Source organism: Aegilops tauschii, chromosome 4, assembly GCF_002575655.3.
Source record: "Aegilops tauschii subsp. strangulata cultivar AL8/78 chromosome 4, Aet v6.0, whole genome shotgun sequence".
NCBI classification, from domain to species: Eukaryota; Viridiplantae; Streptophyta; class Magnoliopsida; order Poales; family Poaceae; genus Aegilops; species Aegilops tauschii.
Window position 1 is genome coordinate 205,974,225 of NC_053038.3, and position 22,161 is coordinate 205,996,385.

Sequence of the window (22,161 nt, forward strand, 5' to 3'; positions counted from 1 at the left end):
TCGTCATCGGAGTTCTAATCATCGTCACCATCACCATCACCAGACTTGCGGACGTCGAGGTGGTGCTCCATGAGGGAGTTGGGGAGAACAAAGGCGAGCTGGCACTCCTCCTTCAATGCGTCCACCCGCGTCACTACAACTTCGTCCCCGGCGGCCGCCGCCTCTTTCGCCTCGAATTAGGCACGCTCGGCCACCCAGTGGCGCTGGATCGTGGGGTCCAAGATCCGGCCGAGGCGATTGAAGTTGCTCCACACCCGCGCGCCTGGGCACGACGCAACTCCTCCACCGGCGGGCGGAGGAAGGAGCTCCCCGCCTCACCATCGTTGCGGCGCTTGCGAGGCGGCTCGCGGCCGCGGAACCCCCCTCGGCCACCCCTTCCACCACCTGCGCACGACATCACAGATCTGCTATAGTGGGTACGAGCGGCGCAAACGGCTGCCGAGGAGAGGGATTTCTCGCCGGAGTGGAGAGGATTTGCGGCGGAGAGGATAAGGGAAATGGCGGACGGATACCCTAAAATCGGCTGGATCCGGTATATAAGTGGGATTCGGGGGTGCTTTAAGGGCTTTCCGTAAAACTTTTACGATCTGGGCCGTTTTTAGCGGGCCTGTTCAGACCGTCAATTTTTGTTCGCCCTGTAAAGCCGCTGGAAAAATGCGGCCCGGCGAGCTTTTACGGGATCCGCTAGAGATGCGAGCGGTTGGTGTTGCTCTTAATCTACTTGCTTGATGGCGTAGCGGGATCCAAACCGTGAGATTCCGATCTGACCGTTCATGGCGGCCAAACCACGTCACCAGCGGCTGCGTGCCCCATTTTAGTTGCTTTCTCGCCGCACGCCGCCGCCGTCGCGGCGTTTCACAGACACAACAAACGCTGCTCCAAGCAGCGGCTTCACCGACCGGCAGCAATGGCGAGGACGACCAACGGGTGGGCACGAGGGGTGGTGGCGTTCGCGGCGGTGGCAGTCGCGGTATCAGCGGGGCGGCGGTACAGTTGGGATGTGGAGGCGGCGGTCGCGGTGTTCAGGCGCGGGAGGGGTGCGCTGGGGCCCTGGGCGGCACCCGCTCACGTCGCCGCCCACGCGCTCACGCTCGCGCTATGCCCACCCTACGCCATCTTCTTCGAGGGCGCCGCTGCGCTCTTCTTCGGGTTCCTCCCTGGCGTTGTTTGCGTCTTCTGCGCCAAAATCCTTGGCGCGTCGCTCTCCTTCTGGATCGGCAGGTCTAGACACGCCTCCTTCGTTTTACTACATCCCTGCCTTTTTGTTGTGTTAGATCAAGTGTTTTGGGCTGTGCATGGGAGTCGAGATCTATCAACCGCTACCTGTGTGTGTGTGTGTGTGTGTGTGTGTGTGTGTGTGTGTGTGTGATCTCAAATTTTGAGGCTGTTTGGCACCGATCGTGGTGCCCAGGTCAATAATGTTGAGAAGAACGATGTTCCTTGCTTGCTTACGCCTTGGAGTTGAAACGTTACATGATTCCTTGCTTCATGTTGAATTACTGCAACCTTGACTCATATGGTCATGCAAATATCATAAGGTTGGTTCACATAGGCACAGGGTCAAGAGGGATTGTGACGCCAAAAATATCCATTCTGTTATGAATTTAATAAATTGTAAAAGGGGTTATCCACAGAGGAAAGTTTGGGTTGTGAAATAGAGAATCCCGAGTTGCACCGACGTGGCACCTTCCCATTGTCCCTTGCCGCTCTGACGCAGCTAATTCCACAACCCCCAAGCTCTGCTTCTTGCGCCTAGAAACCACCATCACCGTCGACGCCACCGCCGCCACAACATCAACACATCATCCACCCGCGTGCGAAGAGACACCTACTTGCTGCTTTATCTGCTCCAATGGCGAACTTCTCGGTGCGCCCCTTCGAGTTTGCTCTGGTGGGCTCTCACTTATGAGAGAAGGCCTGATCATCGCGTCTGGAGGCACATCATGGTGGTCAACGACCATCCCATCATGGAGACACATCATGGTGATCTCACTAAAAAGCACGGACATGGGAACGGAAAGTCGGGGATACGCATACGGGGATACGGGATACGGCATTTTCCAAAAACAGCCATTCGGGGATACGGTGAGCATATATAAAATAAAATAAAAATATGTCATGTAATATAGAGTTAATACAGAAAATAAAGGAGAAAAAGATTAGAATAGAGATACTGCCCCATTCGGTGTCTCTTTTATCAAGTGCTTGATTGATCCTTGTCCCACCATGTCATTGCAAGTTGCATCTTGCAAAACACCAGGACCAGACTGCCCTTCACTCTCACCCACGGACGATTGGCTACCGGCTGTGCCACTCCCAGGTGCCATGCTCTACAAGCATTCAAGAGCAGGATGATATTAAGCTAGCAAAAAGAAGCACTGAAGCAGACAAGCAGTACTACACTAGTAGTGTAGTACACTACTACTACAATCTACAGGCATTCAAAGAGCAGCAGCTAGCAAGCAGCAAGCACAACATCCAGCAGCTTAATGGAAGATCAAATCTGAATAAAACAGGTCAAGAAGTGGAGGAGAGGCTGTTAGTTCAGGGATTGGGGAGGGTTACCTGCCATCAGGAGAAGAGGCTGCTGCCTCCTGGTGTGGGGGTAGTGGTGGCCGGTCGGATCCAAGCATCGCCGACGGCGGCGGCGGCGGCTTCGTTCCAGGAGGTGGCGGCTTCGATCCAGAAGAGACTGGGACCTGGGACTGGGAGTCCCTCGTTGTTGCATGTGTGGAGAGCTGCGTGCTATTCCTGCAAAAATAGGGTTTCGTTTTGGGCCATGGCTGTTTTTGGGCCGGGCCGTATCCCGTCCGTGTCACGTACGTGTCCCGCCGTGTCCCTGGGCTTTTTTCTTTTTTTTAATCAAAAATCAGGGGATACTGGGGGATACGCGTATCCAGCCGTATCCCGCCGTGTCGCCGTATCCCGCCGTGTAGACACGGCCAATCGGCAATTCCTGCCGTGTCCGTGCTTTTTAGTATAAATGTATTGCCTTGTCTCTTCCATCAGATTTGTCTTTTGGTTGCATTGGCTAGAGCATGCACTTCTACACCTCCATCAGAAGGGTTTTTGGGTTTTAGGCTTGCTGAGGTGTGCTGCATTATTAGGGATGGTTTTGGGTTTGCAGTTCTTGATGATTTTGTTTATCCGTTTGGAATCGGTTGTATTGCACTTCAGGATGTCAATACCCGTTATAATCTGATCAGAGAGGGGCTCCACCCATTCACTGAAGATTCATTGTTTTCTTTACTCCCGCATGATCAAGGACTGGAATGAGAACACCTGCTTTTGAGTATGAGGCTTGGATTATGTTTCTGGCATTCCCGTTTGACTATCAGATGGATCACTACGTTCACAAAGCAGTGTTAAATTTTGGGAAACTTTGGTTTCGCCCTAGGCATAATAAGTCTATGCCCCCACAGTCTGCTGGTCACTTGTGTGGGGTTTGCTTCCTGAATTGGGGAGATCTTGGCCTGTTCCTGTGTATGTCCTTAATGGCAAGAACATCATACCGGACGTGGTTGACAATGAAGATGTTCCCCCACTGCTAAACGCATCACCTCATCCGTATAAATTGCCATATTGCATGCCCATGCAGTAGGCTAGGATTGATGCAACGAAGGCACAAATGATTCAGGCAGAGGCAGCCTGGAATGCTGTTCCACAGGATCATGAGGGTGTGCAGGACAATGGCTGTTTTTTTGCCAGTAATCCCCCGTAGTATACTGGTTTAGCTTTAGAAGGTACTTTGGATATTATGGGCAGTCTCCTATGGATGGAGTGCCTCAAGAGCACAACATTCAGGACAATCTTTCTGATGTCTGGTCTGAATATGCTGAGGTGGAAGCTGCAACTGACAATTTTATTAATGGTGTGTACAATGCTCAGTTATTTTTTGTCAGGGCTGGAGGTGCATCCTCAACACTCATGATTCCGTTTGATGCACCTGTGTTGGGTTGGATTGGCTGTATGATAAAATTAATCTACACCTCATATCACAGCTGCACCTGTTCTGAAGGAGCATGTTTCCCTCTCAACCCATTTGCCCTTATCAGAACACAGGTTGATAGTGTTTGCTTGGCTATTATTAACAATATTCGTCCTGAGAACCAGAGCTTTGATTTCTGCTTTGACACTCGCTTGGTTGATGGATTTGTGCTGGATTTTGATGTTTGGCGGTCTGCTACTCATTACTTGGAGTTCTTGCCGGCTCATGGAGGCAACACTTACAATTTGGACTGTCCTGGGCCTCTCAACGCCAGTGGTCGGTTTTAATGGACTTTAGATCAAGGGGACTTCTACAAAGGGGACTGGTCTTGTTAGGCCTCTTGATAGCCCAAGTAAGCGAAGGGAAGAAGTTTTGGTCCAACTATCAAACCTAAACTCTCCCGCGCCTGTCTCTGAACATGTGGTTGAGCGTGCTGTTGGTGTTCAGACCTCTGAGCCTGTCGTGGTTGCTTCTCTTTGGACTGCACTGCAGAATGCGGAACACAATGAGCAGCTCCATGTTGACACGACTTACCTTAGGCACAGCTCTAGTTCGACCAGATATGATGGTTTCAAGGTCAACCAGCTGACTCATATGGAAGTAACTGCTTCCAAGGTCAAGGACAGGAACGTGTCGGCTGCTAGGCCACCTGCCAAGGCCAAGACTGCCCTACTTGGCTCAACTGGTGTTCAGTCTGCCGTTCGTGATTGGATCCCTCCTACCACCATTGTCACTATGCAGAATGTTGGCACCAGGATGTGTGATGTCCCTCTCGAGGAGCTCTCCGTGAAGAAGCTGCTAGCCAGTCTTCAGGATGGCTCATCTTCGTCCTCCCCCAAGTAGTTCCATGCCAAGATTCAAGATCTGGAACGTCCTTTGCTGGAACGTTTGGGGAATAAATTCTGAGGACAAGCAACTAGCTACCTGAAATGCTATTGATACAAGCGGTTGTGCTATCGTTTGTTTGCAAGAAACCAAGCGCTAGTCTTTTGATCGATCGTTTATTAAGTAGTCATGTCCTAAGAGATTTGACCAGTTTATCTCCTCCGCTGGGCTTCTGGAGGGTTAATTACTATTTGGAATAGTGTTGTTTTCGATGGGGTTAGTGTGTTTACTGAATCCTTTGCGCTAGGTGTGCATTTTACCTCTACACAATCAAACACTTCTTGGAAACTGGTGAATATCTTTGGCCCTTGTGGTGGCTCGGATAGGGAGCTTTTTACCTCAGGCTTTTTGATCTTGATATCTCAGATAATGAGGACTGACTGCTCCTAGGTGATTTTAATTTCATCCTTAGCCCTGAAAATTGTAATAAACCTGGAGGTAATGCCAATGATATGCTTTTATTTCATGATTTCATCCCCACCCAATCCCTTATGGAATTGCCTATCAACGGTAGATCGTTTACATGGACATGCAGAACTTGCCCCCTCTTGAGCAACTGGACTGGTATTTTACCTCTGTTAATTGGACCTCTAATTATCCTAATACAATAGTGTCGCCATAGTGCAAACCAGTGTCAGATCACGTACCTTTTGTAGTGCCTATTGAATCTGCAGTGCCAAAAAGCAAAGTTTTTAGGTTCGGAAACTTCTGGGTGGATCATCATGGCTTTCATGAAGTGGGGCATTCCTCCTGGTCCAAACCTTGCTTTGCAAAAAATTAGCTGCGTTGCTCATAAAAAACTAGAGAGATTGAGATATGCTCTCAAACATTGGAGTAGAGGTATTTCCCATTTATAGTTGCTTATTGAAAACACCAATTGGGCTCTGCTGGAAATTGATGACCTAGAAGAGAGAAGGGAACTCACCACACCTGAATGTAACTTCAGGGCTATTCTGATAAATCATCTGTTAAGATTGCTGAACTATAAGCAGCTATAATGGAAAAAACGTTGTATGGTGCGACACTTTCAGTTCAGAGATGGTAATACAATTTTCTCATTCAATAGCAACTGAACAATATTGTTCTGATTCCGTTGCTTCTCTGCAGCTACCTGACAACACTGTAGTGACAGACCATGTTGGAAAGGAGGCTATTCTGTTTCAGGCTTTCAAGGAAAGACTTGGTCAGTCTGATCCGGTTAATATGCAGTTTGGTTTGGTTTCGGTCATGACAAGAGTGGATGGGCTTGAGGAGCATCGGGCCCAGATGGATTCAACGGGTGTTTTCTGAAATCTTGTTGGCACCTCATTGAGCAAGACTTCTATCAGCTTTGCATGGATTTTCATGCTGACATCTTGACCTTGAGTGCCTAATGCCGAGCTTATTATTCTTGATTCCCAAGATCCATTCGCCTGAAACTGCTAGCGACTTTCGTCCTATTACATCGCTTGACAACACCTAATGCCGAGCTTATTACTCTTGATTCCCAAGATCCATTCGCCTGAAACTGCTAGCGACTTTCATCCTATTACATTGCTTAACTGTTGTTTGAAGATTATCACGAAGCTTCTTGCTAATCGTCTTCAGAAAGTGATTTTACGCATTGTTCATAGGAACCTGTATGACCTCCTTAAAGGGCGCATGATTCAAGACTATCTGGCATGGGCGTTCGAGTTAATTCATCAGTGTCTGGGAGAGATTATTATTCTTAAGTTGGATTTTGCCAAAGCGTTTGACATGATTGAGCATGAACCATTGATTGCCATTATGAAGCACATGGGGTTTTATGAGAAGTGGTTAGGCTAGATCAAGTGTATATTCTCCTCTGGCAAGTCATCTGTTTTATTGAATGGCACCCCCAGCAGACAGTTTGTTTGCAATGGTGGAGTGCGACAGCGTGATCCTCTCTGGCCATTGATCTTTGTGCTTGCGGCTGATCTCTTGCAGTCGGTGATCAACAAAGAGTTGATGAATGACTGGATCAAATTACCCATTCCATCGGCTGATGCTAATTTCTAGTGACTCAGTATGCCGATGATACGATTATGGTGATGTTGATGTCTCCGTGCCTTGTTCAAGCTAGCCGTATGAAAGAGATCTTGGTAAAATATGCAACATCCATTGGTCTCCGCATCAACTTCCAGAAATCCACTCCGACCCCTTTGAATGTGGTGCCAGGCTAGAGTTATCTAGCCAGTATCTTTGGATGTGTGCTTGGCTCGATCTCGTTTACTTATCTGGGTTTACCCATGGGCACTACTCGACCCACTGTTTCTGATATTATGCCGTTGGTAGCTTCCATGGAGAGAAGGCTCGCCACCACTACGTGTCTGCTCTTCTATGGGGCCAAGCTCACTTTGATGAACTCGGTGCTTAGAGCATCTCCAGCCGTTCGGCCCCCCAGGCCGCCGAAAAAGAGCCGCCTGGGGGCGAGCCGGCGCTAGATTGGCACGTGGGGGCAACTTTGTTCCCAGTCGTCGGCCCACAGGTCGCCCCGGGTTCGGCGATGTTGCGTACAAATATATGCAAACTCGGCGAAACTTCATTGAAATTTGTACAAAAACATGAAAACTTGCAAACTACGCCTAGCCGCCACCGCCGCCGCCGTCGTCTACATGCCGAGAAGCCTGTAGAAGCGGGTGTAGTCGCCGCCGTCGCCATCATCGTCGTCGTCGTCGCGCGCCTGGCTTGGGCCGGCGCCGTCCCTGCTGCAGCCCTGGCCAGGGTCACCGAGGTGCGGTGGCGCGCTGGACGGCCCGGCCTCGTCCTCCTCGTCGCGGTCGAGGACGATGACGCCGCCCTCCTCGCACCCGCGGCGCCGGGCCTGGAGCTCCGCGTACGCTCGGCGCTGGCGGCGTACCTGCTCCCGGACGTAGTCCTCCTTCACCCACTTGAGGGTGGACTCGTCGTCAGGGGCCGCCATCTCGGCGTGCTCCGGCTTCACCGGGAGCAGCCACGGCTCTGGCTTCGGCCCGACCAGGCGAAGGGAACCGCGTGGGGAGGGCCGGGCACCCTCGTTGATGACGAGGGCGCCGCTGCGTGTTCGGCGCCCGAGTGGCGTCTCCTTCGGCTCGGGCTTGACGGGGTGGAGCGTGGCCGGCGAGCCGGAGCCTGACGACGAGGACGGCCCCGGTTCCATCCGCCGCGGCGTCCAGGAGCTACCTCGGCGGCGAGAGAAGGACGGCCGTGGCGGGTACTCGAGGCGCGGCACGTTGCCGGTCTCGATGTGGTTGAGGACGGCCTCGAGGGTGCGGCCTGGCACGCCCCACCACTCACGCCGCCCGTCGGCGTTGAGGCGGCCCCGCGGGATGACGCCGTTGGTGGAGGCGATCTGCTCCTTGCGGCGGCGTTGGAAGTACATGGTCCAGAGGGTGTGGCTGTTGGCGGCGTAGCGCGGCTCGTTCCGCTGCTCCTCCGTCAGGGACGAGCGGATGCGGGCGTTCTCGGCCCGCCGCGCCGTCCCTTCGGGCACCGGTGGCACCAGGACGCCGCCGACGCTCAGCCTCCACGTCCCCGGCACCTGCATGTCCGGGGGCGCCGGGTACTCGGCCTTGTAGAGCAGGCGCGCCTCCGGCTATTGGAGGTGGCGGCGGCCGAAGCCGTTCACCGCCCCGCCGTCGCCTGGGTACCTCTCGGCCATCTTTCTCGCCGGCGGGAAGAGGGGAGAGTGTTGCTTTTTGCGCCGGAGAGGTGGGAAATGAGAGCTGTGGTGTCCACCGGCGGGGGGTCGCCTTTTATAGCCGTAGCTGGGCGGCGACGGGCTGCATGCCGGGCGACGCGTGGCGGGACGCGCGTCGCGGCGCGTTCACTGCGCCGCCCGTGAGGCATCAATGGAGGCTGACCAGCGCGGCAGCCTCCGCATTGATTCCCGCGGGAACCGAGGCGATGAGGGCGACGAAGTGACGTCTCGCTGACTCGGCGGGCCCATCCTCTTTTGCGCCAAAATCGCTCACCCTGGCGCCCCCGGGCGCCCCCCAGCGCGCCGGGTTCGGCCTGGGTCCGCCGGCGCCAGTTTTCGCCCAAACCAGCGAAAAACGGGCTCTTGGGGGCGCGACTAGGCCGATTTTTGGGCGCCGGCGCGGAAAAATCGCCTGGGGAGGGCCTGTTGAGGGCGCGGCTGGAGATGCTCTTACCTCCTTGGCCATGTATGCGATGTGCACTCTCAGTACAACCAAGAATAGTTGTGCACTCAGTACAAGTTGATGCCTCTAGAGGAGGAAAACTGGTGATGGAATGAAATGTAACTCTCTTGCTGCCTGGGATCTGGTGTGTCAACCCAAAGATAAAGGTAGTCTTGGGAGTTATCAACATCAAAATACAGAATCAGGGGTTGTTGCTCAAATACCTACATAAGTTCTATAACAGAGAGGATGTGCCTTGGCTGCAACTCATCTGGGCATCGTATTATGAGGATAAAATACCACACTCTAGCTCGTCTTGGTGGAGAGATGTGTCTTAATTACCTGATGACTATAGAGGAGTCACTAAAGTGGATGTTGGCAATGGTTATATTGTCCTTTTCTGGAAAGACTTGTGGCAAGATGATATACTTCTAACTCGCACCCCAGAGCCTACTCTTTTGCTAGGGCTGAGGATATATTTGTTCTGGACATGCTCTCAGCAAACACTGTAAGTGAGATTTTTCACCTACCTCTTTCCCTGCAGGCCAGGCAAGAGGTTCAGCATCTTCAGGACCTGAGTGCGGTCTAGGGGTGGGCATAAAAACCAAGTAACCGAATGCCGAACCGAAACTGAAACCGAAAAAACTGAATTTTTGGTTTTTACGGCTGGTTCAGTAAAATTCGGTTTTCCTGTATGATAACCGAACGCAAATCACTCGGTTCGGTGTGGAACTGTATAACCGAAAGAAAAACCGAAGCTAGTCCTATTGAGCCTCCGCGCGTCACGCGTCTCGCCAAGTCGTCGCTAGCGAGTAGCCACCACTCGCGGCCTCACAGCATACTGTGTACGAACAGCCCACGTGCGAGTTTTTTTAGCTAACCCATGTGCGAGTTAAGCCAGCCAACTACACTAGGCCTTTTGCGTCATAATGGGCCTTCTATCTAAATTGCATGGCCCAGACGCAATAACGAATGCTTTTGAGCATTGGTGAAGTGTGCAGCGGGTTTGTTTAGTCCCACATCGCTTCCTTAAGCTCAAGGTGATAGTTTGCTCAGTTACATAAGAAGGCGGTGGCGCTCAGCGGAGATGCGCTCACATCTTCTTAGGTAGGGAAGTAAATGTTTGGTAAAAAATGATAACCAAACCGAATTAAACGGTTAACCGAAATTTCGTAGCTGTTTTAAGGTATTATTTTTGGTTAGCATTTTTGTAAACCGAATTTGAAAAAAAACCCGAATAGTATAAACCGAATTTTTGGTTTCTACCGAATGCCCACCCCTACATAGGTCAACCCTAGCAGTGAGAATCATGATGTCTAGAGATGCATTTGGGGAAAATCATTTTCTTCTACAAGGTTCTACTCCTGTTGCTTCAATGGTGCTCAGGCAGATTAAGTGTTCCTATCGATCTGGAGGTCCAGCGGAAATATGAAGTGGAAAGTTTTTGTGTGGCTTTTGATGGTTGATAGGCTGAATACCAGGAATATGCTGAAACACAGACATTACAGAATAACTGAGGATAATTTTAACCGCTTGATGTGCACTCCACCCTGAAGGAAACCCTAATGCATCATTTCTTCCACTTTGAGTTTGCCTTTGCTTGTTGCGAAACGCTAGACATCTTATGGCCAAACACAGAGGATATATCTGAATTGATGCATTAAGGGCGAAGAGCATGGCTCAAACCTATGTTTATGGAGGTGTTTTCTGTGTCAGCTTGGAATATTTGGAAAGAAAGGAATGATAAGTTGTTCAGAGGGGTGCAACCTTCACACAATTTGTGGCTGGCTAGATTTAAGGGGGATTTTGCGTTGCTGAAGCATAGGGCTAACAAGAGGGTACATCCCTTTATTTCTTCCTTTCTTGAGTCTATTCATTGACATATTTGTAACCCTTAAAGCTCTGCCACTTTAGAACTAAGGTTTGGTCTCTTAGGTGATTTTTTTTGATAGAAAGACTGTAAGGGAACCCCCTACAGTATAATTGGTGAAACCCAAATTACAAGTACCATGCCTTGAACCTGGGTGGGTGGGAAGGCATCAACCCCTTCCCACCACTAGGCTATGCCTTAGTCTGCGTCTCTTAGGTGATTGCAAGGTTTTCTAGAGTTAGGTGCGGGCAAAATTACACATTTACTCAGAAATCTCAGCCTTTCTGTGTGCTTCTGGACTAGTTTGGATTTATCTATTTATCACAAAGTAGGAGTTGTTGTACAAGAGGGAAAGAAAGTAACAAGGGATCCGAAATACACGCACAGGTCCCGCGTCGTCCATGCAGGCGACTCGGGTGGCCACCCCGCCTAGTCTCCCTCCGCCTGCCCCGTCCCTCGCCGCAGCGAGCTGGAGTCGCCAGGGCAAAGCCCCTTGTGGTGACTAGCGGCGGTGGGAGCCCACCCGCGTGTGCGTGCTCCTCCCTCACCGCTTGTCTCACGCCAACACCAATGCCTGGCCCGCTGTCCGCGGCTGGTCCTGGCCTCCTTTGGCTTGCATCGTTGCCTCGTTTTATGGCGTGGCCATGGCTGCCCCGGCTAGCGTGAGCTCCATGACGGCTATCAACGGCGTGCGCGCGATCCCTGTGCGCCCTTCAGCGTTCTGGTCGCTGATCCGGCGGCTTCCGACCTTCGGCGCGTGTCATGCACTTTGCTTGATCCGGCAGCTAGGCCCAATTGCGATCGTGCGGGCTCGGCCGGAGCTGCACACGGGTGCTCAGGGGCGGCTGCTCCAGTGCATGGCATTAGGCGTTGGGTCCTGGTCGTCGAGCGCTTCGGTGGAGGTGGGCCAGGGGCCATGGGTGATGTGCGTAGGCGGGTTGTGGCCCTCTGGTTCTTGGCAAGCGGCGAGTGGACAGATCTGCCTTTCGTGCTCCTGTCCGACAATGTCGGCCCTTGGGCAGAGCTCTCTCTGGTGAGGTGGCAGTCAACGGCGAGGTGCTCCGCCGTCAGTGTTGGTCCATGCGGTGACCACTTCCGCCTGCGATGGCGGCCTCGCTTCGGATTGCGATAGCCACCGAAAGGTCTTTGCGAGGGTTACTCTATAGATTTGGTAAATTCATTTGATGGTGAGATGCAATCTATGGACGACGGCTTGACGCAGAGGGTATGATTGTGCAACAGTGACGGTCGGTTTTCTAGCCCAGCGCTTCCAGTTGCTATGTTCGCGGGAAAGTGGTGGCGATAACACATGTGTTAGAGTACGTAATGGGCCTGGGCTGGCGGTATAGCCTGTTAGTCTTAGGGTTAATTAGAGATAAGGGTCGCTTGCTTAGGGGTCAAGTAAGCCTTGCTTGGGAGTCAAGTAAACCTCTATATAAAGAGAGGAGATGTATCAATCTAATCAAGCAAGAATCAAGAAGGAAATCCCTTCCCTCTTGCCCGGCCGTGGGCAAAAGGCCCCCGGCCGGCCCTCTCGCCCTCCTAGCAGCCACATAACAATCTGGTATCAGCTTTCCCGGGTTCGATCATGTCCAGCCCTCCATCGAGTTCTTCCCACCCGCCGCCGCCGCACACCTACCCGCCGCCACCAGCGTCTTTATCGGCGCTGCTGCCCCACGCAGCAGGCGCGCCGGCACTGGGCGTGCTGGCGTCCTCAGGGGCGATTGCACCCTCTGCCCCGGCGCCGTCCGCCCTCGTCCTCACCCTGGAGCAGATGACAGCCGCAATCCTGGAATTACGGCAGGCCGTGGCGGGCATCAGGGCCTTCCTCGTCGGGCCCTATGCGCCCCAGCCGCATCCCCAACAGCCACCTCCTCCGCCGCCACACCAACCGCAGACATGATTGACTTTGATGGTGGTACTTCTTGAGTACACGGTCTCGAGCTCCGGGGTGAATACCTAGGTCTGATTTGAGTTGGTTATACCTAGCAATGGCGATATTTTTGCGTTGTTACCTGCATTGCTAGGATATGCTCAGACTGGTTCTTTAGGGCGAAAACCTATACTTTGGCCTTGGTAGTTTGATCCGGTGATGGCGGCGCTCGAGTATCCCTCCCTTCGTGAAGGTGTTGCTGTTGAAGATCCTCGTATTCTTTTTTTTTGATAGAACGTCAACTTTATTAAACACTTAGACAAAGTTACAAAGGGTCTCCCGGATACACTCCGGAGTAGAATGGAAAACAACAACACTAGACAAATTTTTACAAGACTTAGCTAACAGATGAGCGGCTATATTCACTTGCCGACGGACATGCTTGAACACCACAGACACAAAGCTCCTTGAAGCAAACTTTATATCGTTGACCACAGTACCAATGGAGGAACGGTCAGAGATACTTGAATTAATCCTAGTAACCAGTGACTGGCAATCTGAGGCAAATATCACTTTGGAGAATTGTTCTTCTCGGGCCAGATACACAGCTCTTCATAAAGCCAAAGCCTCCGCAAGTTCAGGCTCCAATGCCCCATGGATAGGTTCAGTACATGCTACCATACATGCTCCTTCATGGTTCAGGGCCACCACACCAGCCCCTGACATATTAATCTCTGAAAAAATTGCAGCATCTGAATTGATGACAATCACACCTGGCGGCGGCAGAGTCCACATAGTGTTGGATGAGGAAGACTCACGCCTGATCACAGGTACATGATTGAAAAGGTGCTGCAATATCAGGTTAGTGTAAGCACGGATTTTCTCCATCGTATGACGAGAATTTGGAATTTCCAGTGAGTGTCGCGCGTCATTACGTGCTTCCCAAATATACCAAAAGGACACAGCCAGTATTGTGATTTCCTTGTCTGAAGATCTGTCAAGGAATTCAAATAGCCACTGCTTAGTATTTCTGAAAGTAGAACGACATAGTTGGATATGTGCCCACTCCTTGATCGCATCCCATACGGCTCTTGCACGCGGACAGAATAGAAATGCATGCTCCACACTCTCCAGACAACCACAGAAACAGCAACACGCAGCATCGGGGATATGTCGTCGTTGTAATTGTGCTCCTGATGGAAGACAATCTTGAGCAAAACGCCATAGGACAACTTTCATTTTATTGGGAGCTTTTATAGACCAAATGGCCTTCCAATTCTTCTCCTCAACAGCTAAACTCGAGGATAGACCAAAGTCACTTTTGCTGCGAGTTTGAAGAAAACGAGCCGACCGTGCCATATTATATGCTGATCGTACCGTGTATTCACCATACTTAGTAAAGGGCCATCTTGCAAAGTCCATACCACCATGTCTGCTAATAGGAATGCGAAGAATTTCTGCAGCCACGTCATCACGGAAGAAAGCCCGAACTGAATCCTCATTCGAAGAACCAGCCTCCTCATCAATCAGACATTTTACCTTGGCAGTAGCAGGTGTAGGCAGAAGTGGGTGAAGACGGTGCGGTGGAAATGAAGGAATCCATTGATCCGTTAAAATACAAACATCTTCACCATTACCAATGCCCCACTGGACACCCATTTGCAAAGTTTCTCGACCAGCCAAAATGGCTCGCCAGGTAGCAGATGCAGACCTTGGTGCCATTGCGTTCCAGAAATTGGATGTTGGAAAATACCGGCATTTCAAAACACGAGCACATAGTGAAGATGGGTCCGTCAACAACCTCCATCCTTGTTTGGCAAGCATAGCAAGATTGAAAAGGGCCATGTCACGGAAGCCCATACCACCAAGCGCCTTAGGTGTAGTAAGCCACTCCAAAGAGCGCCAATGCAATTTCCTTTTCCCATCTTCACGGCCCCACCACTCATCAGCAATAATCTGACGAAACTTCTCACAAGTATCAACGGGCAATTGAAAGCAGCTCATAATATATGTAGGAATAGCTTGAATAATGGACTTTAGTAAAGCTTCTTTTCCCGCTCTAGAAATAGGCTGTTCAGACCATGCAAAGATACTAGCCCAAGCACGATATTCCTTTGTGGTGTCAAGAAATGGTTGGTGCGGATATGGTCATTGCTATAGTTTGTTGATCGCGGATTTGATCTCTTCGGAGTTTTTCTTTTTCTCGCTTAGGCATAGCTTTGGTCTCTATTTGCCGGCAGATTTTGTGTGTGTGTATTGGTGTTGGCTGTGTGCATCCTAGCTATGCAGAAGCCCGGTGTCTGCTCACTATGTTTGTACTTGATGCTTCATTTTGAGTAAATAAAATCCACCCTTTGTCAAAAATCTGAAATTCTGCTCAACAATTTTACGCCACAATGGGTGCCCTAACAGAGTGGTGGTAAAGGACGTAAGCTGGGCTTACCCAACATAGGACATTTGGATGAGTGTGCGAACACTTTTGTATTATTGTTTGATTCTTGTTTATCACCTAAAAGTCTCGTAGTATTTAAACAGGTTTACTTTGAAGCTGCACATTCTTAGAAGGCTAGAACTCACTTTACCAATCACCAGGTTGTATCACTGGTTTATTTCATCATTTTAGTGTCTCAGTAAGGTGCTGAGCAGGTTTTTCTGTAGTAACTAATTGCACCTGGACCATTACACTTTCTAGATTCTAGTCATACTCAGTGGCGGAGCCAGCCCATTCTGCAAGCCTGGGAAAGAGTCAAGTGTGGCCACTTGATCGGAATTTGCCCGAAGGAACTCTTAGCTGAATTAACATTTTCTGCTATGAAGCAATGGTGATTCGTCGCCGGAGCCTGGGCAGGCCCCCGGGCTTGCCGGGTGCTAACTCTGCCATTGGTCATACTGTATATACAGTTCACGTTAGACTTCTTAATGCAAATACTAAAACTGATATTGCTAGTAACATATGATATAAAGACGGCAATGACCCAATTTTCCAGGAAGGTTGGGAAAGAAGCATAGCTATTTGGAGTAAAGGACAAAATATGCGATTTTAGGTGCCGCGTATATAGTGTTGGAGGTTAAATCTTTTTCCAAACTTACCAATAGACTTGTAGATTAATGATGCACCAGGTTGCTTAAGCTGGAGCTTTCAGATGGCAATGCAACACTTGTAGCATTGAAGCCATTTCTGTTCCATTTTGGTCAGTGATGCAGTATATGCAGTGAATACCAACTGAATTTTGATTTTGCTACCTATAAAGCTATACTCCTCGGTCTGACATCATATGCACCTGTACATGGAGAACAAACCTGGCTAGCTGAAAAGGGCCAGATGTTCGCTTCCTTGCAAGTCACGTGGGAAACTTGTGCCGCTTAGGCAGGAGCCTTTAGAACACTCCAAATGTGTTGTGCATTGGTGGTTGCTATAGTGTTTAGCCGCCACTACTACTTTGATTCCTGGGCAACAAATTCAGTCATACCCACATTATGCAAAATATTTAAGTACACGTGTTAACTCATGTTGTTCATAAAGTGTGCAGTATGACACCTCAACAGCAAAGTTGATCGAACTTGAAGATTCTTATGCGGCCTTAAGATAGCTCAAAAAGGCCGATCAACGAACACATTACAGTGAATCCAGGCGGACATTTCTCTGGGGAAGGAAAATGACCTCTTCAGGCCCCGCTTGGCAACTCTGTAAAACAGGGCACACGAATAAGTTTACAACGGTATTTTACTAGCCATCAGTGAGAAACCACCAGAAATCCTCTCCCTTGTACAAGGCTGTTTGGGAGCGCATCCATCTCCAAGAGCACCAAAAGCACTAATCGTTTTGGCCATCATCGTGTACGCCATCGACAGGTGCCCCGTCACGGCAAGCTTGATGCCAGCGCCACCGTTACTGACGAGAACGATGAAGCCAGTGGCTGCGTGGACAGAAATGAGTAAGGTGAGTGTCATTGTCTTATTGTAGATGAGCCGGTGGTGGCACTGTTGCCCGCACCGCGTCGAGGAGTTCTTCGCGCAGGCGAGGCTCTGAACGGTACCTAGCGCCACCACTGTGCTTCCCTCTTGCGAGGACCGCTGGTCCTCCTGGCCACCGACGAGCTCTGGTACACGGCGTCGCGCTGAGGATCTGCACTGAGGTGCTGTTCCCAAGGCTGCCGCCATCGTAATAGTAGGTGGCTGGGTTCAAGGCCCTCTCGCCGGCATCGTTCCATAGGGTTCCCGTGGCTCTACACTGCCGCCATGTCCGACCTTGTGGTGCTCATCGCTGCAGCCACACCCTACGCATAGCTCTCGCAATTGCTGGCCGACGGCGAATCTTCTGGCCATGGTCGTTTCCATACGTAGGCGGGGCGGTGTCCTTGGCAGAGAAGCGTCGGGTTTTGAGGGTGGAGGGGTTGGAAAGGCAGGAGCAGCAGGGAAGCAGACGGACTGAAAGGTGGCCGCGGCCTGGCCTTGCCCTGATGCCTCTGGAGATTGAGCAAACAGGGAAAAGAAAACAGAGGTCAAAAGGAGAGATATATTTTACGGTTGTACTGCCTCTCTTCAGTAATGTAAGATGTTTTGGCAGTTCTATTGACGGTTCAAATTGAAACTGCCAAAACGTCTTACATTAGTGAACAGAGGTATTATTTGGCAAACCGTGTGGTTTTTATGGGGCTAATATGGCAAGGAATGGCAACCGGTTTTGGAAATGATGAATTTTTGCGGGTGCCTGTAATTTACACCCGAATTGACCAAAAAAACGTCCATGCAAGCTGGCCCTTAGCCTTTACTGTACCCTCGGTGAAGTCACTTCACACGTTAGATGGAACCAGTGTTGGTCACTCTCTATTTTGATGTGCATCTGGCAGATTGATGTCCTGAAACGCGTTTTATGCCTTATCAGCTTCTGCAGCCATGGCTACATGTTGTAATCATTTGCTCTATCTGCCACTGATGTTGAATTTTTTTGGGAGATTTTTGCCTTCTCCAGTCTGTGCACACAAGTAGATTCATTGCTTGTAATTTGGTTCCAGTCCTTATTTCTCATGGTTCTTTCCCGAATTTTCCCAGGGCAATTTTCAAATATTTTACTTCAGCAATGGAATGGTTACAAAGAAATAAGTACTTCCATGTTGTGGTTAAAGGTGTTGAGAAGGATGGCTGGAAATTTGTGTTACTCGCTAGATTCTCTCCTCTTCCTTCATACATCATCAACTACGCTCTATCTGCCACTGATGTTGAATTTTTCAGAGATTTTCTCCTTCCTACAATTGTTGGCTGTTTACCAATGATCCTACAGAATGTTTCCATTGTAAGCCTTGCTGATGCAGCGGTGGCCTCCACTACAGGATCTAAGAAATCTCATATCTATTCTTATTTGTTCCCAATATTTGGAATTGTGTCCAGCATTCTCATTTCTTTGAGGATTAAGCAATACTCTTCTGCCCTTGCAATTCCGGAAGAGCTTACAAACCCACCCACTAATGGAAACATCAATGAAGATACCTCTTCTGAGAAAACTACGAAAAGAAGATGATTGTTCAAGCAGTAGTCAGATTTGAGCCTTTGTTGTTTTCCGAGAATTATTGTAAGGTAATACTTGATGGAAGCTACTGTAGATGTTAAACCAGAGTTAGAGGTGATGTGGTGGTTTGCGGTTGTCTTGTTGAAGTGCATCCACTTGTACTGAATCTGACACCATATTGTAAAATTTAGACATGCTCTCTGGATCAACTTTGTTTGCTGTTGTAAGTAGAACATTCTGTGGCATTCTCTATGAGCAGTTACTTACATCCACAATCCAAAGCAAATTCTTAAGTGAACTCCGAGAAATCATTTGGCTTTGGTTGCACTCCCCATCACATTATTTAAACCCATGATTTTTTCCTCCATCTCTCTGTCCAAGAGGATCTTCCTTGGCCTCTCTATACTGTTGGAATTTTGCTACTAGGCCTTTGGCCCAAAGCCCAACTAAAATTCTGAAATTCTTTTGACCCATTCATGCACACATGTGAGTGAAGTGAGTGAGACTAGAGTTTAGTCCCACCACAAAAGTTGAGAGAGACTTGCACCTCTTTAGAGCATCTCCAGCGGCGCCCCCAACAGCCCCCCAGGCGTTTTTTTAGCGCCGGCGGGCGAAAATCGGCCCAGTCATGCCCCCATGAGTCTGTTTTTTGCCGGATTGGGCTGAAATAACAGCCGGCGCACCCGAGCCGAACCCGACGCGCTGGGGACGCCTGGGGCGCCGGCACAAGCGAAAAGGGGCGTGGGGCCGCTTTGTCAGCGAGCCGAGAGCCTCTTCCCGTCGTTTCTTCCCGCTTTTCCCCTCACTTCCCTCTCATTCTCTCCATTTCTCCCGCCAATCTCCCTCCCGCTCGCCTCCCAGCCGGAAGTACGTGATCCCCCGCGCCGCGATAGCTGCGACCGCCGCCGTCGCCCAGCCGAAGCAGAGGAAGCCGAGGGCGCCGCCGCCCAACAGGCATGTCCAACGCCGACTGGAGGGCGGAAGTTCAGCGACGGGAGGCTGTCACCGTCGATCGGCGAAACAGGGCCAACGCCAAAAAGGCCCGGGACAGCGCGGCGCTTGCGGCTGCGGCGGATCAAGCCGAGGCGGCTCGCGGGGCGATGACGAATCCACCCGGCGGCCACGCCCAGTACGTGCCCTGGAGCTAGCAAAACGTCGGCTCTTCGGCCGGCTTCTCGTCGTCGCCGCAACCATGGGGATGCACGCCGTCGCTGGGCTATGCCGACGGGGACGCGCACGATGAGTTCAAGCCCAACGTTACCTTCCCCCATGGACACCCGGCCCAGCGCACGCCCTTGCCTGCCTTCGCCGGCGTGTAGTATCCTCCATACAACTACTCGTCGCCGACCTACGCGTCCTCCCCGATGCCCCCTCTCCGCCGTTGCGCCCTGCCCTTCTCACAAGCTTTCACGTCGCACCTCGGCGACACCGACGCGACCGATGCCGACATGGATGACATCATCGCGGCAGGTTCGGCCGCGGCCGCCGCGTCCCCCGGGTTCGCTACCCAGGACGACACGGTGGACCTTAGCGGCGGCATGGACAGCGAGCTCGAGTACGGGGAGGAGGAGCCAGACGAGCAGGAGGAGGAAGACGAGGAGGAGGAGGAGGAGGAGCCGGCGCCTGTTCCGGTGAGGAGGCGCAAGAAGAAGAAGGGGGCGGCCAGGACCGGCGAGCCGCGCATCAAGTGGGCGTCCAAGGAGCAGGAATGTCTCGCCGAAGCGTGGAAAGTCGTCTGCCTCGACCCGACCACCGGCACGAACCGGAGTATCGAGACGTACTGGGAGCGCATCAAGGCCGAGTTCGACAAGCGCAAGCTCGTCGACCCCTACTTTAAAGGCGTCTACATGCAGCGCGGGTCGAAGGCAATGGCGAACCATTGGGGGCTCATCCAGGCGACGTGCAACAAATGGCATGGGATCGTTGAGGAGATCGCGGCTCGCTCGGAGAGCGGCGCCAACATTGAGGATCAGGTATGGCACGCCGGTCTCCCGCTTCTCTTCGCTGTGCGTGCCCGCCAACTGTTTGTTCCTCGGCGCAGCTGCTGCGCATGTTCCGCATGTATCGCCAGGACAGCAGCGACCAAGAATTCACGTACCTCCACGTCTTCAAGCGGATCGACAAGTGCGAGAAGTGGGCGGAAGTACGGCGCACCCTCACCAAGGCCAAGGAGACCTACAAGCCGGACGCGCTGACGTCGGGCGCGACAGAAAGGCGCCCGAACGGCAACAAAGGGGCCAAGAAGGCGAAACACGCCGACGCGGCTACCGCGCGAGTGCAGGAGTTCATCAAGCATTGCCTCGCCGACGCACAGGCCCGGGCCGCCCTGCGTGAAGAGAAGACCGAGGCGCGGTGGTCGGCGTTGATGACGAACAGCGCCGTCAAGCTCGACCTGCTCCGGACCAACGTCGTCGCGAAGAAGAGGAACACCGACCTAGCTTTTCTAATGGCGGGGCGGGCATGCTCCAGAGCACCGACGAGAAGCTCAAGGCGTGGTACATGGCGGAGCGCGGCCTCATCCTGAACCAGCTACCGATGACAACTCCCGCGCCCACGCCGACGCCGCCAAGCCCGAGCAATGATGCCTCCACGACGCCCAGCAGCACCGAGGCCGCGCCGACGCCGCCCAGCACAGAAGCAGCTCCGACACCGCCAAGCCCGCGCACGCTGACTCCGCCGACGCCGGAGGCTGACCCCGCCGAGTGATGCGTTGCGCACGCATCCAAACTTGTGGTGTTCTTTTTTTGTACGCCGGACTATTTAGCCGATCGCCGAACTGTGGCATGTGATCGCCGGACTTGTGGCGTCTTTTGTGCGAACTGTTGCCTGTGATCGCCAGACTTGTGGCGTCTTTTGTGAGCGGGAACGACCAAGTTTGAAATTGCCGCGGCCTGGGGGGCAGCGCCTGGGGGCGTGACTGGGAGCTAGGTCGCCCCCAGGGGCCAATCTAGCGCCGGTTCGCCCCCAGGCCGCTCTTTTCTAGCGCACTGGGGGGCCGAACGGCTGGAGATGCTCTTATAAGGTGAGCTCTTCTACCACTTGTATGAGCATGAGAAAAGAAGACCTACACGCGCGCTCCTCCTCGCTCGCCTCGCCACGCCACGCCTCGTCACGCCGCGCCGCGCCGCGCCGCGGGTTGCGGGATTGAGCCGAGCCGAGGATAGAGCTATGCACGTTGTCTATATTTTTGCTGCTCGGGAAAAATTAATGAGTCATTAATTAATAATTAATGGACGCGTTAATTACTGAACCATTTCCGATTCTTTTGGATCGTGATGATTCGGACGCGGGGTTTACTCCCACGACCTACCCGGCCCGCACTATATAGTCAGGCAGACGTCTACCCTAGCCGCTGCCGCTTCGCATGGTTTCGCACCACTGTTCCAAATCATTGCGCCGCTAAGCAAGTCTTCTCCATCCCTCCTTTCGGCGTGCACCGGGAGAAGGGACAGCAGGCCTTCGGAACCCCGCCTCTCGTGATCCTGTACGGGAGAGGGGCGATCAGGTTTTTGGGGAGCGCACTCGCGCGACTGCTGGCAGCGACGACTTCTTCCCCTACCTCGGCAACCTCATCCTTGACGACATGGGCGACAACGTTAACGCCGGCGGGGCTGCTCCCGCTGCATCCATGTGATTCTATCCTTCCTGTTCGAGATCGTGGTAGAATTCATGTTTCTAGTATGTGCCCTAGATGTGATCTGTTCATCTACTATGGTAGTTCGCATGATTAGTTTAATCTCTGCTATTGTTGTCATGATTTATCTTCTGTTCATTCGGATTAAATCTCGTAGTAATTTGCTCTTATTTTCAACAATCCAAAAACCTGATTATAGGCAATTTACTCGAGTGGTTTTGCTGCGCATCTGAAGCCGCCTGCTTTTAAGGGGGCGCAATATAAGAGGTGGCGCACGAGAGCAG

The 22,161-nt window shown here is 51.8% G+C and overlaps 1 protein-coding gene across 1 annotated transcript; it reads left to right on the forward strand.

The window, feature by feature from the left end:
- Nucleotides 1-790: 790 nt before the first annotated feature.
- Nucleotides 791-18,473, forward strand: LOC109765083 (uncharacterized). The gene is made up of 2 exons (XM_020323866.4): nt 791-1,221; nt 17,790-18,473. Exons 1-2 carry the CDS (start codon nt 908-910, stop codon nt 18,253-18,255), a joined length of 780 nt encoding a protein of 259 aa, XP_020179455.1. The 5' UTR covers nt 791-907; the 3' UTR covers nt 18,256-18,473.
- Nucleotides 18,474-22,161: the final 3,688 nt, after the last annotated feature.